Here is a 22,986-nt window from a genome sequence, read left to right on the forward strand (position 1 = left end):
GTATCCCAACCTTCCTATAAGAACTCAGGGTAGCATACATGGACACTAAACAACATTAAATCTTGAATATGAGAATTTACAATATAGATCAAGCTATAATTATTTGCTTCCCCAACCCCTGGTGCCATAACTACACTCACAACCATGTTACAACCATGATCCTCCTGTTTTCTATCTTTGACTAGAAGTGGCACACTACTCAATACAGGCTTAGATGAGCCAATGTGTCTGGCTGTTAGCCAGCAAGTTGGTGTTTTGATAGCCTACCCAGGGATGGCTGTGGGCAGTATTGCAGGGGGTTGGACTACATGACCCTCAGAATCCCTTCTAACTCTACAATTCTGTGATTCTATGTTCACTTTCACCACGCCCCCTCAATTTAATAGAACACTTTCCAATTTTATGAAATCACACTTTGTCAGTTCAGACAGCAAACTGGTATGATCAAACCAGTAAGCACCCTACTTTTATTAAATGAAGTGCTCAAGGGGAGGAAGTGGCAAACTAAGCGAGCCACTAAGCAAACTAGTAAAAGATAGAAGGATGTAAAGCACATTTGTTAATTATTTCAGTTACAATTTGCTTTGCTGACCACTAGGTTCTTATTAACAGGCTTCCAAGATTATCTTCAACAAAGCTAATAAAAACCATTTTGCCATCAGACACATCTTGTATATTTATTTTAATGACGTTTGATACCATTAATCATTCGCCTGAACCAGTTTTGTGCAATGGGCACTGTTGACATTGTTTTGCAGTGGCTCCAGTCCTATCCCTGGGGTCAGTTTCAAATGACAGAATTGGATTATTATCTCAACCCTGTATAAGCAGTGTTAGAAACTGGGATTGAAAAGCTATTCGCCACATGGTTCCTGGTTCCTTGGCACAAAACAGAATGGCTAGTCAGCTCCCCCCCCCCCATGGAGCAGCACTTTCTATTTATTTATTTTTAAATTCATGAATACAAAATTCACATTAGTGACACATTGTTAATAGCAATTGGACACCACAAATATAAATGGTGCTCGGCCCCTGCAGTTTTGGCCAAAACAATAGTCATTTGAAAAAATTATATTTACGAATACCAGCATGTATATAAATTTTTTATGTGTATGTGTTATGTAAAGTATTGTGCTAGATTCGTGAAGGCGCTGGGACACCTCAATGTTCAGAGAGCCCCCTGTGCAATGTCAGGACATCACACAGCATTGCGTATGGGTGCTCTCAATCCTCTGATTGCGTGTGGGTGCCTCTGATGTAAAGCCATTGGAGCTGTCATTAGGAGATTTGGGGAGAAGTGTAATCAGTACATTAATGCAGTCAACTCTATTTCTCTGTAATATTTTGACTCAGAAGAGGCCACATTAGCCGTGAACCAGTGCCTGGACTCTGTGATGGGCTGGAAGAAGGCCAACAAACTGACACTAAATTCCAACAAGACAGAAGCACTGTGGTTGGGTAGGTCACAAGTCCAGAAAATTTGTTTGCTGGGGGTTGCACTTCCCATGAAGGAGCACATTCCTAGTCTGGGGGTTGGAGCCATCTCTGATGACTTCATGATCTATGGGTTTCTTTACCAGCTCTTTCCATTTCTAGGCCAGGATAGCCTGAGAACTGCCACCCAGGTACTGGTCCTCCAGAATCATCAAATTGTAGAGTTGGAAGGGTTCTTGAGGATCATGTAGTCCAACCTTGTGCAATGCAGTATTATATAGCTGTCCCACATGGGGATCAAACCTGTGACCTTGGTGTTATCAGCACCATGTTCTAACCAACTGAGCTATCCAGTGGTCACCAATGGATTACTATCATGCGTTGTACATGGGGCTGCCCTTGAGGTTGACCTGGAAAAGCTGCAGCTAGTGTAGAATGAGGCAGCTCAACTGCTCAGAGGGGCAGAATTCTGCTGTTGAAAGAAGAAGAAGAAGAAGAAGAAGAAGAAGAAGAAGAAGAAGAAGAAGAAGAGGAGTTTGGATTTGATATCCCGCTTTATCACCACCCGAAGGAGTCTCAAAGCGGCTAACATTCTCCTTTCCCTTCCTTGCCCACAACAAACACTCTGTGAGGGGAGTGGGGCTGAGAGACTTCAGAGAAGTGTGACTAGCCCAAGGTCACCCAGCAGCTGCATGTGGAGGAGCGGAGACGCAAACCCGGTTCACCAGATTACGAGTCTACCGCTCTTAACCACTACACCACACTGACCAATTACAGTGGCTGCTAATTAGCTACTGGGCCAAGTTCAAGATACACAAAGCCCCATAAAGATTGGGGCCAGGGTTCCGAAAAGATAATCAAATCCTTTACATGCCCAACCAATCATTGCACACTGCAGGAGAAGGCATCCTGTTCACAACATCTTACCAGGAGAGCTATTCTACAGCATGTTGAAATTAAGCCTTTATTATGACAGCAGCTACCTTTCAGAACTCCTTCCTGTTATGCCTGAGACAGGTGACATCTCTGTGATCTCTCCGATGTCTGTTGAAGACTTTCCTCTTTCAGTAAGCCCTTTAAGTGGAGATTCCACCTCCCCACTCCACCCCGTCCCAGTTAGTACCTGTACTGAATGGAAATGGTCTTTAGATATGTAAATGTTTTATATATGTAAATGTTTTATACCTTTGTTGTATTGTGAAATTCCTTTGAGATGCTTTATAGTGATTCACAGATGAAATAAATAATTTAAGAGCTCCCTGTTATTATAAATCTTAAATCAATGTTCATCGTAATGATAGACCTTAAAAGGTGACATGTCATGCTAGATTACAGTTGAGTAACATTAACAAGCCAGAACAAACATTGAGTTCACACTCTCCACCCTTCTCTCCTTCTCCTGTATAGCCAGGGATAAGAGTTTGTATGTTTAAATCATGGTATGCAGTTTCATTCGTACCCAGTGTTTGAAACTCCCATTATTCCAGGAGAATTTTGCGAGAGAGAATTTCATTAGTACAAGCAGTTTCTGAGCTCTGGCAGCTTAACACCCCTACCCACCCTGCTTATACAACAGGTAAAGTTATCAGTGTCCCTGTATTTAACCTGTGCAAAGAAGACATTGCAGCTGTTGCTGCATATTGATTGGTGCTTTCGGCTAATGTGGGGAAAATATTATCATGTAACATAATGATGGGTTATGTGGTGCTATTGACAGGGACACTTTAAGAATAGGTACTGGTCTTGCTACTTTAATTTTTGTTTCTGCAGCTACTTTTGTGCTGCTGACATAGATGCAATCCTTCAGAAACATTTCCAGTAGTAATATGGCCATCTTTTACAGACCACAGGATATCCCACTAGGCACTTTTTTCTATTTTATAATAATAATAATTTTATTATTTGTACCCCACCCCTCCAACCAGGCCATCCCAAGTCAAGCCAATTTGCCAGTGAGGTTACACATTAGTACAGTTTCATCCACATGAAGAGCCGCAGACTTCTGTGACATAATACCCTAGTCCAGAATGTTATAGAATCTGTGAGTGTCATGAAGAGGAAAAACCATTGCAGCTTTGAGCAAAAACCTAAACTTAATTTTTACATAATCTAATCAGCTCCAATTCCAATAAAGAAATGTATGAGGTTTGCATGTGTTACAAAATTAGTTTCCTATCTGTCCATATTTCATGGGCACTAGCAGTGCTATTATCTATATAGAACAGATGCCTGCAATTTTAACACTATTTGTTTCCTCACATAGCAAAGTATTTCTAGCACCTCCTAATTTTTTCCTTTTTTGAACACAGTTTTTTTGGGAATGATATGATAAAATGATGCCTGCTTACCTTTGAACAATACTTATAATTCTGGAATAAAGCACACTATCTATTTGACATCTAGCAGCTTTGTCGTATAATTGTTCTATCACCTACTGCTGATAGTAATTATTCAGACAGCCCAAATACCGTATTTTTCGCTCTATAAGACGCACCAGACCACAAGACGCATCTAGTTTTTGGAGGAGGAAAACAAGAAAAAAAGTATTCTGAATCTCAGAAGCCAGAACACCAAGAGGGATCGCTGCGCAGTGAAAGCAGCAATCCCTCTTGCTGTTCTGGCTTCTGTGATAGCTGTGCAGCCTGCATTCACTCCATAAGACCCACACACATTTCCCCTTACTTTTTAGGATGGAAAAAGTGAGTCTTATAGAGCAAAAAATACGGTAGTTCTTCTGCTCTTGAGTTCATTTTCCTGACAATTAACCCTAATTTAAATCTGAAATATAGACTTTTAAAATCTCTAAATCGTGTCTCCTGAACCAGAAATGGAGAATGTCAGTGTACCCAACGACTTCTAAGGTGTACTCTAGTAGTAAATACACAATTTAAAATTAAACAGGACAAACCTCGTTTTAAACTCTGCACTCAATTCTCTGTGTGTGCATTGACACTTTCCATCCTATAGGTCAAGACACTAGAATTGTGAGCTGACAAAACCCACCTATACTGTCACATCCAATGCTATTATCTCCACTCCGGAGCAGAAAAAACAATTTTACACAGATGAGTAGTTATATATGTTCAAGCGATAACCTCTTTCCACACCTAGATACTGCATCAATACATTCTGATGAGCTGCAGAATCTCTAAGCGTTTTTTTCCCAAACCTCAGTGCCTAAAATTAGATTCCCAAAAATAACTTACTGCCTTTGTCGACATGCCTAATAAACTTCAGCGACTAACTATGTATCAGAACGGGTGCGCACCAAGAGCCTGACTTAGCAAGAGAAATGTGGAGCAGTACACAAGCTTCACCTTAGGTGCTTGTAAAACTAAATTCCTCCAAACTTTTGACAGCACCGAATCTCAAACTTGGAAAAGGCAAGAACAGCAGAGCCAATCAGAGAGCAGTTGGCAAGGCTGTCATGAGAGAGAGAGAGAAATCCTCTTAAGTACTTGACTTCAGAGGAACTCTTGTACTGTCTTCCAGAGTAGAACTGCCGGATTCACTTCTTGGTGCACAAAACACGCACGCAGCAGGAATGCTATTTCTACTTCTACAACCTCCTTGCCACCTTTAGATTTAAAAGAGCAGCAACACTTGGCTAAGAGAGGACAACTTTCAGCTTTGATTTCTGCTCACTCACTCACTTCCTTCTGCCCCCCTGCTTCAAACGCTGTCTGCCAAAAGTCACTCGCCACCCAAATCTCTCCATGCTCCTGAATGCACTCAGCCCTTCATTTCTAGGGAGGACAAAAATTACATAATAATAATTTATTATTTGTACCCCACCCATCTGGCTCGGTTTCCCCGGCCACTCTCTCTGGGCAGCTTGCAACAAAACACTAAAATACAATAACCTATTAAACATGAAAAGCTTCCCTAAACAGGGCTGCCTTCTGATGTCTTCTAAAAGTTTAGTAGTTATTTTTCTCTTTGACATCTGGTGGGAGGGCCGCCTGGGAGGTCTTGCCCTTGCACCCTGCGCAAGACCCACCTCGCCACCTATGAACACCCACGAAACACTCCCGACTAAGTGCAACGTGCATTTATTTTTCTCGGAGAGAAACTGGCGCCCTAACCACAGCAGCCCCTTTTCGTTCCCACCTCTTGGGAAAATCTAAATTTGACTCCTGCCGCCCCCAAACAACCGAGAAGCGGCATGGGCTCGAGTTCGCGTGAGAAGAAGAAACACTCTGCACGTGCCCAGAGGCACTGCGCTTTTCTTTTCCAGCCCGCCGCGATGCACTCTGTACATGCTCGCGGGCGCGCCTGCCTGTCTTTCCAGCCCCCGCAGGCCCCCCCCCCCGCCTCACCTGAGGCCCCGCCGCGCTTCTGCTGCCTGCGGTGGTCGCTCTCGTAGAAGCCGAGCGTCTCGGCGGCGCGTTGCTGCTGCTGCTGCTGCCCGGGGCCGGGCGACGGCGGGCTGGAGGCGGGCGGCGCGGACCGAGCCGGGGACGGCTGAGGGGAGCGGCACTCGCCGCCCGTGAAGCTGCTCCGCCGCTGCTGCCCGGAGCCCGGCTGGAGCAGGGAGAGCTCCGGGGGGCCGCCGCCGCCGCCAACACCGCCGCCCCCCCGCCGCCCGCCTTCCCCGCTCCCGGCGGAGGCGGCATCGGCGACGCCCGCCATCTTCACGCGAGCGGCAGCCACAAACTCCGCTCCGCGCGGCGGAGGCGGCGGCTGCTGCTGCTGCTGCTGAGGGAAGCCTCCGCTGGCCCGCCGGAGCACGTCATCGCCGCGCGACAAGGAGCGCACCAGACGGGCCCACCTCTCCAGCGCGCGCGAGCGGCGAGCGGTCCTGGCGGCCATCTTGACGGAGGCAGGAGGGGCGTTGCCATAGCAACCGCCCCCGCGCGGCCTGCTGCTGCTTCTCCTCCTCCTGTCGCCCAGCCCGAAGCCTCACAGCGACGACGCGGAGAGCGGGCGGGAGCGAAGGGAAGCGGGCCCAGCCTCCTCTGGCAGAGTTTCAGCCCGAATAACAACAACACACCCAGTCGAAACAAAAATAAAAATAAAATAAAACAATCCCCCGACGTGCTCGTATTATATCGTTTGCCAGCCCGTGCGGAACGAAATAAAGCACCTTTAAACTCGTGCAATTGGAGGCACCGTTTGCTGAGAGCCCCAAAGCCCCGAGGACTTTATTCCCTAAACGGAAAATAAGCTGGGAAAGTTACTTCTTCTTCCCCACCCGCTACTCCTGCGCTTCTCCGGTGGGGCTGCTGCCTGGGCGCTTCCCTCTTTGAACCGCGCTTAGGATGGGGCTGCGCGCAAACGAAGCTCAGGTTTCCCATCTGGGATGCGCAGCTCGGGGCGCCCCCAGCGAATCCCACCTGAGCAGCTGCAGAGGACAAAACCGTAAAAGTTTGCTTCGTTTTGTTTAAGAGAGCATTGAAGGAAGCAGGAATGTAGGGACTTGCATTTGAAGTTTTTTTTTTTATTACTATTTTTCCCACCCTCTGCCTGCTCCAAGAATAAACACTCCTTGCTCTCAGCTAGTAAAGCTTAAAACTACAATCCTATAAAGGGCCCTATTAATACACTGGGATTTGTTTCCAAGTAAACAAGCAGAGGCTAGGAATGTAATTTTCTTCTAGATTTCTGGAAAGGAGAGGTGAAAAACCATTCTCATACGTCTTTAGCAATGGGTGTAGCCAGGAACCTTAGTTTGCTGTATATTTTTATTTATTTTTATTGATTTGTCTATGTCTTTAGATCAGTGCTTTCGTTTAAACTTATTCTCTATTAAGCCTCTCTCCTTTTTCTTTCGCTTTTTCTACTCATAGGGGCCTCCTATTTTTCATCTCTGCACCACCATGGACCAAACATTAACTCCTCATCTCTATTTCTCTTCACTTCCATTTCTTAAGCTATGCCCTCTTTTTGAGACAGGTTTCCCTGCACTCCTCCTGAGCTCTGCAGGATCAGACCAAAGGTGGCAGACACACTATTTCTTCCAAAGCATTGTGAGAACTGTTGTTTCCCACTCGGAGATCTACAATTCCCACCACCCCATAACAAGCTACATTTCCTGGGAATCTCCAGGGGCGGGGGTGGGAATAATTTGCTTTAAAAGTAGGGTGGTTGGTAGCCAAATGTCTCTGCAATAACTCTCTCTCTGGTGATGGCCAGATTATGCAGTGGCATAATACTGGCTTGGAATACAATACTTTTTTATATAGATCTGACAGTTAACGTGGTAGATTCTACTAAGCTGCTTAATAGATCCATCATTCATGGATTTGTCCACCCCGCTTTGTAAACTAACTAGAGATGGGCAACAAATTCAATTTATTTTGCATTTAAAGGTGAATCTAATAAATTTGCGCTTTCCATGACAGTATGCGTACTGAAACACAGCCAAACTTGGAAAGTTGCACTTATTTGAATTTTGTGGTGCAAGTTTCTAACCAATGCTTGCAAAAATACATACATTAGGGGAATGTGTGCATAAAAAGAAATGTATTTGTGAAAATAACAGATAAAGTGCATTATATTAGGGAAATCTGCTTGCATGAATGTGTGCATTGTTCAAAACTGCGTTAAGCTATATTTTACGAGGATTGTTTTTTAAAGTGCACATGGCTGCAGAAATGTGGAAAACTAAATTTAAGACTGGGAACATAAGAAACGGAGAGAACCAAAAGTGACATTTCTAGTAGTGACCATCCCTGCATCATGTGACAGTAAAGTCCTTTCATTAATTATGTGTTGTGTGCAAAGTAGTACTTCCTTTTGTCTGTCCTAAATCCTGATTATACTGCCAATCAGGTGCAGCGTGGGACTGTGATTTCTAGTATTCTCTCATGGATCGTTTTATAAACTGCTGTACGTCATCTTCATTATCATCATACCCCTCACAACCCCAGTCACCTTTTTATCCTAAATAAAATGCTTTTGCCTTTTGTTATACAGTGGTGCCCCGCAAGACGAATGCCTCGCAAGACGGAAAACTCGCTAGACGAAAGGGTTTTCCGTTTTTTGAGCTGCTTCGCAAGACGAATTTCCCTATGGGCTTGCTTCGCAAGACGAAAACGTATTGCAAGTTTGTTTCCTTTTTCTTAACACCATTAATACAGTTGCGACTTGACTCTGAGGAGCAACTCATAGAACGCAGTGTACATAGTAGCCTTTTTTGAGGTTTTAAAAGACTTTGGTGATTTTTGAAGCTTTTCCAAAACTTCTTTTACAGCCATTTGGTAAGTTAAGCTTTTAAAACTTTTTTTTGGGGGGGTTGGATTTTGGGTTGGGGTGTTTGGAATTCAAGGACTTAGTGTTGGGGAGGGGTTTCCAAGACTCTGGAAGCTTGTGTGTTTTTTTCTGCATTTTTATGATTTTCTGTGACCATTGGACCACTCTGCTGTTTTTTAAAAAAAAATTATGGGTTTGAATTTTGAAATGCTCTTTACAGTATGTGTGACTTTAAAGAGCACTTAATAAACTCTTGTTGTACCAAATTTGGCTTTGTTTGGACTTTTTTTAACCATAGGAACGCATTAATTGATTTTCAATGCATTCCTATGGGATTTCGTGCTTTGCAAGACGAAAAATTCGCTAGACGAAAAAATTCGTGGAACGAATTAATTTCGTCTTGCGAGGCACCACTGTATACCAAGGGTGCCCCCAAACCCTTCTTATTCTGCTTGCAGCTATTCAGCAGCTTTTCTAATGCTGCCATATCCTTTTTGAGCTTTAACAGCTAAAACCTACACCATCTGGCTGTATCACAATATTTGCAGTTTTAGCTGCAGTCCTTTCCCTAATAATTTCCAACATGAAATTTGCCTTATTCACTGCTCCAGCATAGTGAGCCAAAGCTTTCAGTAAATTATGCAACATCTACTTTAATTTCCATAGCCCAATCAGGCCCCATCTGTGAATGTGGAAACACTTTTCCATGAATCTCATTATGTCATCTTGTTATCCATTCACCCAGTTTGGGGAGTTCCTTTTGGAGCTCTTCAGCCTGACTGGAGTATTCTGCACACTTTGTTTACCTTGATTCCAGACAAGGAATGAATACCGTAAGTCCTTTGCCATCTCTTTCTCTGTGCATTTTCTCTTTTCTCTACACAACAGGTCACAGTTGCCCACTATTTTTCTTTCTGCCATTATCTTTACAGTGTTCTATTTGCTCCACCACCATACCTCACTTTATTTATCCTCCTATAGCAACTCACACTAAGGGAATCAGATTTGTGGGAGGGGAGCTTGTGCAATACAGTTGGTTGCAACAAGCTGGATAAATTGGCACCAACTTTATAGCATGCTTCTAACTACAGAGAGGAGGAGCAATAGAGAACATACTGTTCGTTGTATTATTATTATTATTATTATTTATTATTATTATTATTTTGCTTTTTGAAAGCATTCTTACCCCAGTTTTCAGTCAAAAAGGATTCCCATAGTGCCCTAGAGAATGATGAAAAACAAGACAGTCTTTTCTCCCAGGTTTACAATCTATAAGAGGGAAAAGGCACATGTTTTAAAATTAAAAGTTATTTATAAAGCATCAGAAGTGTGCAAGGTGTATTGTACAAGATGACAGGTTCGTATACAGAAAATTTTCCAAGTTGCAACATAACTCCCTTCCCTATATTCCCCAGTTATCTTGATAGTGCTTCTTTACAACACTGATAGTATATATAACAATTAATTTCTTATTTAGACCATTCTTACTATAGGCTTTTTTGGGACGCGGGTGGCGCTGTGGGTTAAACCACAGAGCCTAGGACTTGCCGATCAGAAGGTCAGCGGTTCGAATCCCTGCGATGGGGTGAGCTCCCGTTGCTCGGTCCCTGCTCCTGCCAACCTAGCAGTTCGAAAGCACGTCAAAGTGCAAGTAGATAAATAGGTGCCACTCTGGCGGGAAGGTAAATGGCGTTTCCGTGCGCTGCTCTGGTTTGCCAGAAGCGGCTTAGTCATGCTGGCCACATGACCCGGAAGCTGTACCCTGGCTCCCTCGGCCAGTAAAGCGAGATGGGCGCCGCAACCCCAGAGTCGGCCACGACTGGACCTAATGGCCAGGGGTCTCTTAACCTTTTTACTATAGGCTTTGCTGTCTAGAAACGTTCAAGTGCAGCCACCATCTTTTCCTTCAGGGCTTTGTTACATTGCCTCCATATTAGGTTGTGTCAAGGATAGCCAACATGGTGTCCTTCAGAAGTGTTTGGCATCCAACTTAAGAGCACTGTCTCCAATTTAGTAGCAACTCCCACCATTTATTTCTATAGAAGAATATTGCTGAAACATTGCAGCAAGTGGAACACGGAAAATGCACGTGCAGAGCAGAGAGATTTAGGGGTGATTTTGCAATGTGTTTGGGGACATGCGACATTCTTGTGAAACTGAAGAGATGGCTATCTCTCTAGGCTTTTGCACAGGTTGATCAAGAACAGAGATTTCTTAATGGGCGCTGTTGGTCAGGTAACGTTCCTGGAACAACGTGGCATGCAAGTCGCACGCCCCCTGTTACGGTGACAGTTGAGACCTGCTTGCAAGTTGGGAAAAGTCAAAGCTCAGGTTGCAGAAAGAGCTTCCTGGCTGTCTAAGATAAGTCAGTTCAACATGCAGCCCTCAGGGCCTTTTTTGGCAACCCTCAGCAGCATTTGACGCCCTCACACTGCCTTCCCAAAGCCAGGAAAACAAGGAGCTGGGCTTCGGGAAGGAGGTGGGAGGGCTCTGACAGAGTCCTGGAACCCTCCAACCTCTTCCCAAAGCCTAGATAGCACTTCCCCAGCTTTGGGGAGAAGGACCCTGCCCGAGCCCTGTGCCTCCATCCCAAAGCCCAGCACCTCACTTATCTGGCTTTGGAAAGGAAGCATGGGGGGCAGGGTGGGTGTGTCAAATTTTGGCCTGCTTCCGTCTTCACCCCCACCCAACAAGGCAATGTGAAACCTGCGGCTTCTGTGTTGAAGTACTCTTGCAGCCCACTTGGTATGAAACGTTGGGCTGCCCTGGTCTAAAGCAAGATGGGGAAACCACAAGGCTGTGGTGCTACTGTGTGGGAGGGAGCAGGTCCCAACCTCATTTGTTCTACACCCCCACAACCCCATTTTAAATAAATTGAGATCTTCCTACAGAAGTGGGAGCATTTTTCAGCACTGCTTTACTCCATGGGCAACTTGCTGAGGACCATAAGGCCACCAGTGTGCAGGTCTGGAGTAAAAAATGGGCAGAGCAATTGATACGGGTTTCACCTTTGCACAAAAGGCTAAATTCTAACCACATGAATGTCAAGTGGTTTCTATATGGATATACATATATACATGCATCTCTCCCTCCCTCATCCAAACAAGCAAGACAATGTATAGCTAGGTGTTCAAGAAGGCATTCCAGAAATACAAAAGCACTTGAGGAACACATGGAGCACAGTCAGTGAGACCAGACAGAGAGGCCATGAGGGCTTAATGTGCATCGCCTTCACAGGTAAACATCCTTCAGATGAGTGGAGAACATGAAACACTGATGTCCATGGTGGAATCTTGTTTCCTTGGACACAACTGTTAGTTTGCTTGAGCTAAGGTAAAGAAATTAGCAGCGCTCCTAGTAGAAATTTGACCCTTACCCCCAGCCCCTAAAAGAAGAAAGAAAGTCTGCACAACATTGGACCATCATCCACAAATACACAACTGCAAGCAATACATTTAGCATCCCATTTAGCATACGGGACCTCCTCTCCTGATATGTCCCACGGAGGACCTTACGGTCTTCAAACAAAAACATATTGGAGGTCCCGGGCCACAGAGAGGTTAGGCTGGCTTCAACCAGAGCCGTGGCCCCGATCTGGTGAAACGCTCTGTCACAAGAAACTAGGGCCCTGCGGGACTTGACATCTTTCTGCAGGGCTTGCAAGACAGAGCTGTTCCACCAGGCCTTTGGCCAAGGCACAGTCTGACCCCCTCCTTTGGAGATCCTCGTAGAACTCTGGCCAAGTGGTTGCCATTAATTTGATTTTGAATTGATTTTAGAATATTGATTTTAGAATGCTGTGTTACTTTTATTGTTGTTAGCTGCTCTGAGCCCAGCTTCGGCTGGGGAGGGCGGGATATAAATATTATTATTATTATTATTATTATTATTATTATTATTATTATTATTATTATTATTATTATTATGTAGCTTGGTGTTAAGTGGAAGAGCATCCCGGAAAACAGTGGGTGGGTTTTAATTTAGAATGGGGAAGTAGGTTGAGTATTGTAAAGAGACTTTGTCTGGCAACTCTTTGTGTGAGAGACTTTGTGTGGCAACTCTACAAACTCACCAGTACACCCATATTCTAGAGTTTCATTTACTCAGGTTTAAAGAACTCAATTTCAGTTGATTCAGCATCTTATCCAGAAACAGCCATTGCGGCTGCATCCCCTGAGTGGGAAATCAATTCTGTGGAGAACACATCTGGAATGTACTCTTTGCCTCAGAATAAAATGAAAGCAACGAAACATAAAATGTTTCCATGTGGGCATATAAATTTGTAGGGGAAACACTGTCACCAATGCAATGGATGGTATTTAGTAGTACCTATCTTAATTGCGGGACGCAGGTGGCGCTGTGGGTTAAAGCCTCAGCGCCTAGGACTTGCCGATCGAAAGGTCGGCGGTTCGAATCCCTGCGGCGGGGTGCGCTCCCGCTGCTCGGTCCCAGCGCCTGCCAACCTAGCAGTTCGAAAGCACCTCCAGGTGCAAGTAGATAAATAGGGACCGCTTACCAGCGGGAAGGTAAACGGTGTTTCCGTGTGCGGCTCTGGCTCGCCAGAGCAGCGATGTCACGCTGGCCACGTGACCCGGAAGTGTCTCCGGACAGCGCTGGCCCCTGGCCTCTTAAGTGAGATGGGCGCACAACCCCAGAGTCTGTCAAGACTGGCCCGTACGGGCAGGGGTACCTTTACCTTTACCTTTATCTTAATTGCAGTTTGCCATGATCCCTTCTAGACCCCAGGTTTTATGCCTATATATTCCATTTACACTTATGCTCTGGGATAGCTCAGTCAGTAGAGCATGAGCTCAGAATCATGGATTCAAGCTCCATGTTGGGGAAAAGATTCATGCGTTGCAGGGGGTTGTGCTAGATGACCCTTATGCTCCCTTTTAATTCTATGATTCTATTCTGTGAAAAGCGGCCGCAGCTTTTACAATCAACAAATACCAGAGCCATTTCTAACACTTTTGAAAGTAACTTAGAGGAAAGTATTTGCTTCTCAGCAATGAATAAGCAGATGTTTTGAAATGATTACAGTGGTGACGTAAGCAGTCTAACGTTGAGTAAGACGTGTGCATAATTATATATGAATTGCATTTTTCATGTCGGGTCTCTGGCCAGAAGAAGGAAGTGTAGAGGCCTGTTTTGAAAGTCTGTTGACTTTTAAAAAACCAGCAAAGGGCAACCCCAGTGTATGGCTAAGAAGGGTGAAAACAAAACGAAAAATGAGTCACTTTGGGAACTGCTTCCAAAAAAAGTAAAGGTAAAAGGTAAAGGGACCCCTGACCATTAGGTCTAGTCGTGACCGACTCTGGGGTTGCGGTGCTCATCTCGCTTTATTGGCCGAGGGAGCCGGCGTACAGCTTCTGGGTCATGTGGCCAGCATGACTAAGCCACTTGTGGCAAACCAGAGCAGCGCACGGAAACGCCATTTACCTTCCCGCTGGAGCGGTACCTATTTATCTACTTGCACTTTGACGTGCTTTCAAACTGCTAGGTTGGGGACTTCCGGAGGCGGCGCGAAACAGCAATGGCGGTCCTCTTCGCGCTGTGAAGAGGGGCTCCGCGAAAAAGGGTCGTCCGCTGCGGCAAAGCGGAGACCCATCAAGAAAAACCGCAGGCAGAGCGAGCCTGCGGCCGTGGGACTCGGCGGGCGCCTGGAGCCCCCCCAGAAGCGGGGAAGGAGCCTCGTAAGAGGCTCCGGAACGTGAAAGGGGGAGCAGCGCTGTGAGTTCATCGCTCTTTTCGTGGAAGCAAAGCCGCGCTGCTGCTGCTGATGAGCGCTGACCTTTCTTCTTGAAATTATCGGAATTGGAGCAACATACCCGTGAGTAAGGGACTTAAATTTTTAACTTAAATTGAAGAAATTCGGCTGAAAACGGGAGGCGAGTAACAGGAAGTCCGCCTCCCGACTCTGCTAATTAGATCAAAGCAAGGGCTCGGAAACGAGCTGAAGTATTCAAAAAGGGACTGTAAAAGTGGAAGAAAGGGTGCATTGATAGACTCTGCATTTTGAAGATAAAAGGGAAAGAACTGTGTGATTTATAGACTTTTATTCTTTGGAACTATCCTCCTATCTCTGGGCTAAACGGGGTTGAAAGAGATAACCCCGTCATCGGGCTGCCAGTGCATAGAAAAAGAACTGTCAAACTGCTGTCAAACTGACGATATTGTTGCAGAGATTGAAATTGTTGCATAGACTGAGACATTAACACTAAACATTGTTGCATGGACCTATATTGATACCTTGTGGCTGGATTTTAAGAGAGCAGAAGTTCTGGAAACCTTCCTTTTGTGTTTGGGAACTACAAAACTAAATATGGGGAATAGAGGAACTTCAATGGCGGAAAATAGTTCCTTTCTTTTTTGAAACTTTGAAATACTCCCCCTATAGGACTGTGGAAGTATAGTGGCATGGGAATTGAGCTTTATTGAAACTTTTTGTGGTTTAATTTGTTTATACTTGGGACTTGTCTTTCCCATGGGACAAAAGATCATCTGACCTTGAACAGAGGCAGGTGTGGAATGAGCGGCACAGGGAGAACAAGAGCAGCTAAAGCCAAAGATAAAGAAAAAGAGAAAAAATCTGGGCAACTTTTGCAAACAACTTTAACTCATCACCGCAGATCATCTGTCCCAACTGTGCTGACAGCACAGGAGGTGGAACTAGTGCAGCCTGCTGCAGAAGATATGGCAACTGGAGGATCTGAAACAGTTTTAAAACAAATTTTGGAACAATTGGCAGTTTTAAATCAAAAAGTGGATAATCAAACATCAAAGATTGATCAAGCTACATCCTCTATTGGCAAATTAACTGAACAGGTTTCGCAGCACACTCAGGCAATTGAGAAATTGCAAGGAGCTACGGCAGAAAACTACAAATTAGCTGTGGAAGCCAATCAAAAAGCAGAACAGGCGAATTTAAAGGTTGATGAAATTAAAGGAGAGGTAAGACCTTTGAAAAGGCAGGTAGGGGAACAACAAGCCTACCTGTCATTGGTTGAATTGAAAAGTAAAGAAAGTAATCTCAGGATAAGGGCTATCCCGGAACTGGAGCAAAATAATTTAGAGGGATTTTTGACACTTTTGTTCTCCAAATTCTGGGGAATTGAGGAAGAAAAGGACTTTAAAATTGTGACAGCCTTTAGACTGGGGAAATCAGTAAAGAAAGACAAGCCCAGAGACTGTTTAGTTGCTCTGAGATCAAGAGAAGAAAGGGATAAGATATTAGGCCTACATTTTAAGAAATCCTTGGAGATAGAAGGCAAAAGGGCCGAAATTTACAGAGATATACCCAAATATCTCTTGGAACTTAGGACTACCTATATAGATCTGACCAAATTGTTGAGACACAACGGAATTCCTTATAGGTGGGAGTTTCCACAAGGACTTTCATTTACTTACAAAGGAAGGAAAATAAAGATTAAATCACCTGAAGACCAGCAGAAGTTCCTACACGACCACGAGGAGGACCTGCAAAAAGGAGCTGCAGCTTCTTGGCCTCCACCACCACCGGGACCACCTCCAAGAGTTATACCACCTGGATCAGGACCAGCACTACCTCCCCCGGGATCGGGGGAAAGCTTAGATACCCCATTGTAGAACCCGTCAATTGATTCAGGATGTCTCTGCAGCTTCTTAGTTGGAACATAAATGGCGGAAATTCCCCGGAAAAAAGAAGAAAAGTCTTTCACATCTTGAAAAAGGAACAACTGGACGTTATCTGCCTACAGGAAACACATGTGACAAGGCTCCATAGAAAAGTGTTAATTAACAAAAGACTAGGCCAAGAATTTATTTCTTCGGACAAAGTTAAGAAGAGAGGAGTGGTGATATACGCAAAGGAGAGCCTGTCACCGAAACTTTTATTTAAAGATGAACATGGCCGAATTTTGGCGATTGAAATACAGACACAAGGAGAAAAATTTTTGATATTAGGAATATATGCTCCAAATGAGGGAAAGTCGGAATTTTTCAGGAAGCTGCATGAGACTATGCTGGATTACTTGGACTATAGTAACATCATCATGCTGGGTGATATGAATGGGGTTGTGTCTGTAAATATGGATAAGTCACAAAGTGCCAACATATCGAAAGACGGCAGACTACCTAAAACTTTTTTTGAAATGACAGACAATATGGACTTAGTTGACATTTGGAGGGTTAAGAACCCCCTAGGGAAAGAAGGGACTTTCTTTTCTGAAGCTCATCTGACATGGACACGAATCGACCAAATCTGGACAACTAGAGGACTGGCACCTAAGACTAGAAAAGTGGAAATCTGCCCAAAAACCTGCTCCGACCATAATGCTTTGAAAGTGGAATTGAGACTTAATACAACCGGTTCCTTTAGATGGAAAATGAATGACACTTTATTAAGAGATCAGGAGATTGTGAAGAAGGCCCAAAAAACTTTAAAGGACTATTTTGAGATAAATTTGAATACCACCGTGGAAAAAAGAACAATCTGGGACGCAAGTAAGGCAGTCATGAGAGGGTTTCTAATACAACAAAACACGATCAAGAAAAGGTTCTGGAATGAAAAGAAGGAGAAGATATTGGAGAAAATAAGAGAAGGAGAGAAAAAATTAAGATCTAGGCCTAAGTCGAAGGATGTGTTGAGAGAAGTGAAATTTTTCCAGGCGCAATATTCAAAATTGATAAATCAAGAGGTGGAATGGAAAATTAAACAAATGAAACAAAGATCCTTCGAATCGGCGAATAAGTGTGGGAAACTGCTAGCCTGGCAGTTGAAAAAGAGACAAAAGCTTAACACAGTTACAAATCTAGAGATTGAAGGGAGAATGGTTCAGAAACCCGAGGAAATCAGAAAGTGCTTCCAGAGGTACTTCAAAGAACTCTATTCACAAGGGCCGCAAAAAGCTTCAGAGGTAGATCAATTTCTTAAAACTAATGGATTACAAAATATACCCCTGGAAATGAGAACAAACCTGAACTGTAACATTGCACAGCAAGAAATTGAAAGTGCCATTCAAAATCTTCAACTTGGCAAGTCCCCAGGTCCTGACGGCTTAACCTCCAAATATTATAAAGTTTTAAAGGACTATTTGATACAACCTTTGATGGAGGTTTGTAACCAGATAATGGAGGGAAGGAAGGCACCGGAAACGTGGAAAGAAGCTTTCATCACATTGATACCTAAATTAGAAACTGAAAAGACCCAACTTAAGAATTACCGCCCCATTTCACTCCTAAATGTGGATTATAAAATTTTTGCCGATATTCTGGCAAGTAGACTTAAAAAAGTACTAAATGAAGTGATTCATAAGGACCAGGCCGGCTTTCTCCCTGGTAGGCATTTGTTTGATAACACAAGAAACATTATTGACATTTTGGAACTTCTACAAACAAATCTTAATACCAGAGCGGTTTTGATTTTTGTTGATGCAGAGAAGGCCTTTGATAATATTTCTTGGATGTTTATGAAGAAAAATTTGGAAGGGATGGGAGTGGGGCGGGGGTTCGAAAATGGTATAGAAGCAATCTATACAGAACAAAAAGCTAAATTGATAGTAAACAATGTGGTGACAGAGGGGTTTAAAATTGAAAAAGGGACACGTCAGGGGTGCCCTCTATCCCCCCTATTGTTCATCTCAGTTCTGGAGGTGTTGCTAAACATGATTAGAAAGGACCGGTTGGTTCAGGGAATTGAGGTCGGAGTGAAACAATATAAATTGAAAGCATTTGCAGATGACTTGGTATTAACACTTCAGGAACCAGTCTCCAGCACTAAAAGAGTGTTAGAATTAATTTCTGATTTTGGTCGGGTGGCGGGGTTTAAGTTAAATAAGCAAAAAACCAAGGTTTTAGCAAAAAATTTGACAGTTACAGAAACAGATGAGTTCTCTAAAGAAACGGAGTTGAATGTGGTTAAAAAAGTAAAATACCTAGGGGTGTACCTGACCTCCAAAAATTTGAATTTGTTTAAAGATAACTATGAGAAATGTTGGTTAGAAATCAAAAGAGACTTGGAAACATGGTCAAGATTGAAACTTTCCTTGTTAGGCCGAATAGCTGCTGTAAAGATGAATGTATTGCTGAAAATGTTATTTTTGTTTCAGGCCCTACAGATCGTGGACAAGGTGGAATGTTTTGGAAAGTGGCAGAAGGATATTTCTAAGTTTGTTTGGCAGGGCAAAAAGCCCCGAATAAAGTTTAAAATATTAACTGATGCGAAAGAAAGAGGGGGATTTGCCCTGCCAGACTTGAGGCTATATTATGAATCTGCAGCCTTCTGCTGGTTGAAAGATTGGATTTTATTGGAGAACACTGATGTCCTAGATCTGGAAGGGTTTGACAATGCGTTTGGGTGGCATGCATATTTGTGGTATGACAAGGTTAAAGTGCACAAATTGTTTAAAAACCATATTGTCAGAAGAGCAATTTGGAGGGTCTGGATAAAATACAAAGACTTATTGGAGAGTAAGACTCCGAGGTGGCTCTCACCGGTGGAGGCCAAGGCACGTAAGAGACTTAACATGGAGGCCCATTGGCCTAAATATTGGGAAATAATTGAAAAAATTGGAGACAATTGGAGGTTGCTAAGTTTGGAGAAATTGAAAACTAAGGTACGAGACTGGCTGCACTATGCGCAAATTCAAGAGGTATTTAAAATAGATAAAAAAGTTGGATTCCAGGTGGAAAAATCGAAACTAGAGACTGAACTGTTAGAGCCAAAAAGTAAACTACTTTCGAGAATGTATAACTTGCTGCTTAAGTGGAATACACAGGACGAGACAGTCAAATCCGCTATGATAAAATGGGCTCAGGATGTAGGGCATAACATTATGTTTGTAGACTGGGAAAGGTTATGGAACACCGGTTTGAAATTTACGGCATGCACTGCCTTGAAGGAAAATATTATGAAAATGGTATACCGGTGGTACATGACCCCAGTCAAGCTAGCTAAGATATATCATCTGTCTGACAACAAATGTTGGAAATGTGGAGAGGCGGAAGGGACATTCTTTCATCTCTGGTGGACCTGCCCGAAAGTGAAGGCCTTCTGGGAAATGATCCATAATGAACTAAAAAAGGTACTGAGATTTACCTTACCTAAGAAACCAGAGGCCTTCCTTCTGGGCATGGTGGACCAGAGAGTGCTTAAGAAGGACAGAACCTTTTTCATGTATGCTACCACAGCAGCAAGGATCCTGATCGCAAAATATTGGAAGACACAAGTTTTACCCACGCTGGAGGAATGGCAATCACAGTTGATGGACTATATGGAATTGGCTGAAATGACTGGCAGAATCCGAGACGTGGGAGAAGAAACAATTGAGGAGGACTGGGAAAAGTTTAAGGACTATTTGAAAAAACACTATAAGCTGTATGAATGTTAAAAAATGCACCTTTCAGGAAATTCTAGCTTCAGCAAATGTAAGTTAATGAAATGAAAATTAAGACACAAGAATTTAGAGGTAAAATAATGAAACAACTTTATTGTGTTTAATACAAAGCATATAAGAATTGGGTTACAGTAAAATTGAAATTAGGGAACATGATAAAATGGAAGTTACAATAAGTTTTGAAATAAGTTAACAAATTGCTGATGCCTTATAAGACAGGGAACGCAGGGTTCGGAGGATGTGGGGAAGTCCTATAGATTGGATGGAAAAAGAATATGGAAATCTGTTATTCTTCTACTCTATTTTCTTATAACCACTCTTTATTCTTTTTTCTGTATTTCTGTATCTCTAAAAAGCAATAAAAAATATTTTAAAAAAACAAACTGCTAGGTTGGCAGGAGCAGGGGCCGAGCAACGGGAGCTCACCCCATCGCAGGGATTCGAACTGCCGACCTTCTGATCGGCAAGTCCTAGGCTCTGTGGTTTAACCCACAGCACCACCCACATCCCACTCCAAAAAAAGATGCACACTCAAAAAATGATGGGGGTCCAATGCCAGGGAAGTCATTCTGTACTCGTCTGCCAAGGCCCCCAGAGGAGCCTGTGTCTGATCTGATCTCATCATTCCAGGCCCAAATTCAAGCTGCATACTTTGCCACCTTCCCTACAGACCATCGCTGGTGCTAAGGTCAGCAGAAGCCCTCTGGGTAGCTTCAGCACCCTCAGAGGACTTTTATTGTGATTGTTATTTGTTTTGGACTGTCCCCCCTAGAACCCTAATGTGTTATCTGAACCTCGACTCATCCCCCTTTCTGCCTCTCCTTCCTCTTCATCTGTAATGTACTGAGTTGAATAGGATCCAAAATGCAGCAGTCTGATTGGTCCTAGAACAATAGGATTCAGAATGCAGCAGTCTGATTGGTCTGCAGGAACCACCCAATCCAGCTCCAGATGGAAGTGAATCCACAACCTGATTGGCCTACAGGAGAATTCCAGAATTAGCCAATCACATGCAGCCCATTGTGTAAATAATGTATATAAAGCAGATACTGTGGGGGAACTTTCATTCCCTCCTCACCACTATGAGCTGAATAAAGAGCATGAAATCTACTCTCGACTCTGAGTATATTTCATCATCCTATTGCCTTATTATTTGTGTTGGTGCAAAGAGAGACAGAAAGGGGAGAATTCTTGGATGCCAAGAACCAAGTTTGGACCTTTTTAACTCAAACACATTTTGACCTGCATGAGAGAACCCCAGCAAAGATTTAAAATCACAGAACACGCAGCAAAGCATGGTAATATAGGCTAGTAGACCTTTAAAACGTGTCGCTTCAAGTGAATTCCAAAATGTTATATAAATAATAATAATAATAATAATAATAATAATAATAAATAATTTAATAATAATAATAATAATAATAATAATAATAATAATAATAATAATAATAAATAATTTATTTATAGCCCGCAAATCTGGCTGAGTTTTCCCAGCCACTCTGGGCAGCTCCCAAACAATACAGCGTTAAATATTAAAAACTTCCCTAAACAGGGCTGCCTTCAGATGTCTTTTAAAGATAGGATAGCTGTTTATTTCCTTCACATCTGAAAGGAGGGTGTTCCCTTAAAAGTTCCCTTAAATGTTTCTTTCCAAAGTTCCCTTAAAAGTTTCTTTCAAAAGTTTCCATCTTCCCCCCGGCATAGGAAAAGACCACACGTTTGGTAAGTTAAAAACTGGTTTACTTACAAACTCTTCAAAGATCAGATTCATGAGCTTTTCCATACATCAGCCAGAAAATTGCACAGGCAGTAAAACTTAGCTGAATTACAAAGTTGTGCAAGTTCCTGAATTATTGGTTAAGGAACTCAAAAATGGCTACTGAGAACCATGTAAGTGAGTTCAAACCCTTTTCATACTGAGCTTCGTAGGTAGACTGCGGCGGGGATAATAATAGGCTTGATTACCTATTTCCTCCCAAGGAAAAGGAAGTGACATAGCTAAGCCTGGCAGGACAGCTTACTCTATAGTATTAACCCCTTCATGCATTAGACTTCAGCATGTTGGTTATGTGAGGCTGGTTATCCCATACCGTGTGCATTCATTATAACTGCAAATTAGATATGATGTGGAAAATTCATTGTCATTGTTCCTGATATTATTAGCATTGAATAAGGCTTTGGGTTTTTTTCACCCATTCCCCATGCTTTTTTCTTCACTTTAAATCCTGCTCTGAAGCAAGTGCTTCAGAATAAAAGTAAGATTGGGAAAATAGCCCTCCTTCGCTCCAAATCATCCCTTCTTTGGCTTTACTTTGTTTTTAAGAAAAAAGGGAGAGAGATCTCCCTCCCTCTTCCCCTTCATGTGTCCCTTTTCTCTAACAGGGATCTCAGAACAAATACGACATGCTGTTCCTTTCTTATTTAAAGTGAAACAAGATGGATGGAGTTATCTGGAAACACACCAAGCCCAGTATTTCCTAATAAAAGAGCAGAGAGAAACATTTGGTTAATTTAATAAAAGAGCTCCAATTAGTATTCACTGAAAAAGTTTGTAAATGGATGAACTACTTATTGCACTTTGTCTATAATCCATAGAGTTCTATGCCAGGGCACAGCAGGGGTTCATGAGAAATAAATTAATTGAATTAAAGTCTCCGGCGAGCCCAAAGTACTCACTTAACACAGGAAACATCTGTTGAAGTGGACTGTACTCTACAGAAGCTTATGCCGTAATAAAAGAGTGAGTCTTTGAGGTGCCACAAGACTCTTAGAGGTTTTGTTGCAGGAGAGTAACACAGCTGCCCTTCTGGAAAATGGAAACAAATTGCTTTGGCCTTGCCCTTTGCAACAAGCTTCTAAAGAGAACGGATCCTTTGTCCCCGACTCAGAGATGTAGCAGAATTACTTGTGTTCAGCGAAGACTGCATATTACATCTCTGCACAAGTTATAGTTTTGCCAGTTCCATTCACATACAGTGGTACC

At 43.1% G+C, this 22,986-nt stretch overlaps 1 protein-coding gene across 5 annotated transcripts in view; it reads right to left on the bottom strand.

The window, feature by feature from the left end:
- TAPT1 (transmembrane anterior posterior transformation 1) overlaps positions 1 to 22,710 on the bottom strand; it is a 68,865-nt gene extending 46,155 nt beyond the window's left edge. The window contains exons 1-2 of one of the 5 annotated variants that reach the window (XM_083698278.1): positions 6,040 to 6,158; positions 5,754 to 5,863 (exon numbers count right to left, since the gene is read on the bottom strand). In XM_083698278.1, coding sequence (XP_083554404.1) covers positions 5,754 to 5,863; positions 6,040 to 6,050 — 121 coding nt within the window. In that variant the 5' untranslated portion in view covers positions 6,051 to 6,158. Of the gene's footprint in view, positions 1 to 5,753; positions 6,177 to 22,679 lie in introns of those variants that run through there. The other 4 variants (XM_083698279.1, XM_083698280.1, XM_083698276.1 and 1 more) reach the window with 4 other exon arrangements.
- Between the last annotated feature and the right edge of the window lie 276 nt (positions 22,711 to 22,986).

The sequence above is a fragment of the Podarcis gaigeae genome (genome assembly GCF_964106915.1).
Source record: "Podarcis gaigeae genome assembly, chromosome: 9".
NCBI classification, from domain to species: domain Eukaryota; kingdom Metazoa; phylum Chordata; class Lepidosauria; order Squamata; family Lacertidae; genus Podarcis; species Podarcis gaigeae.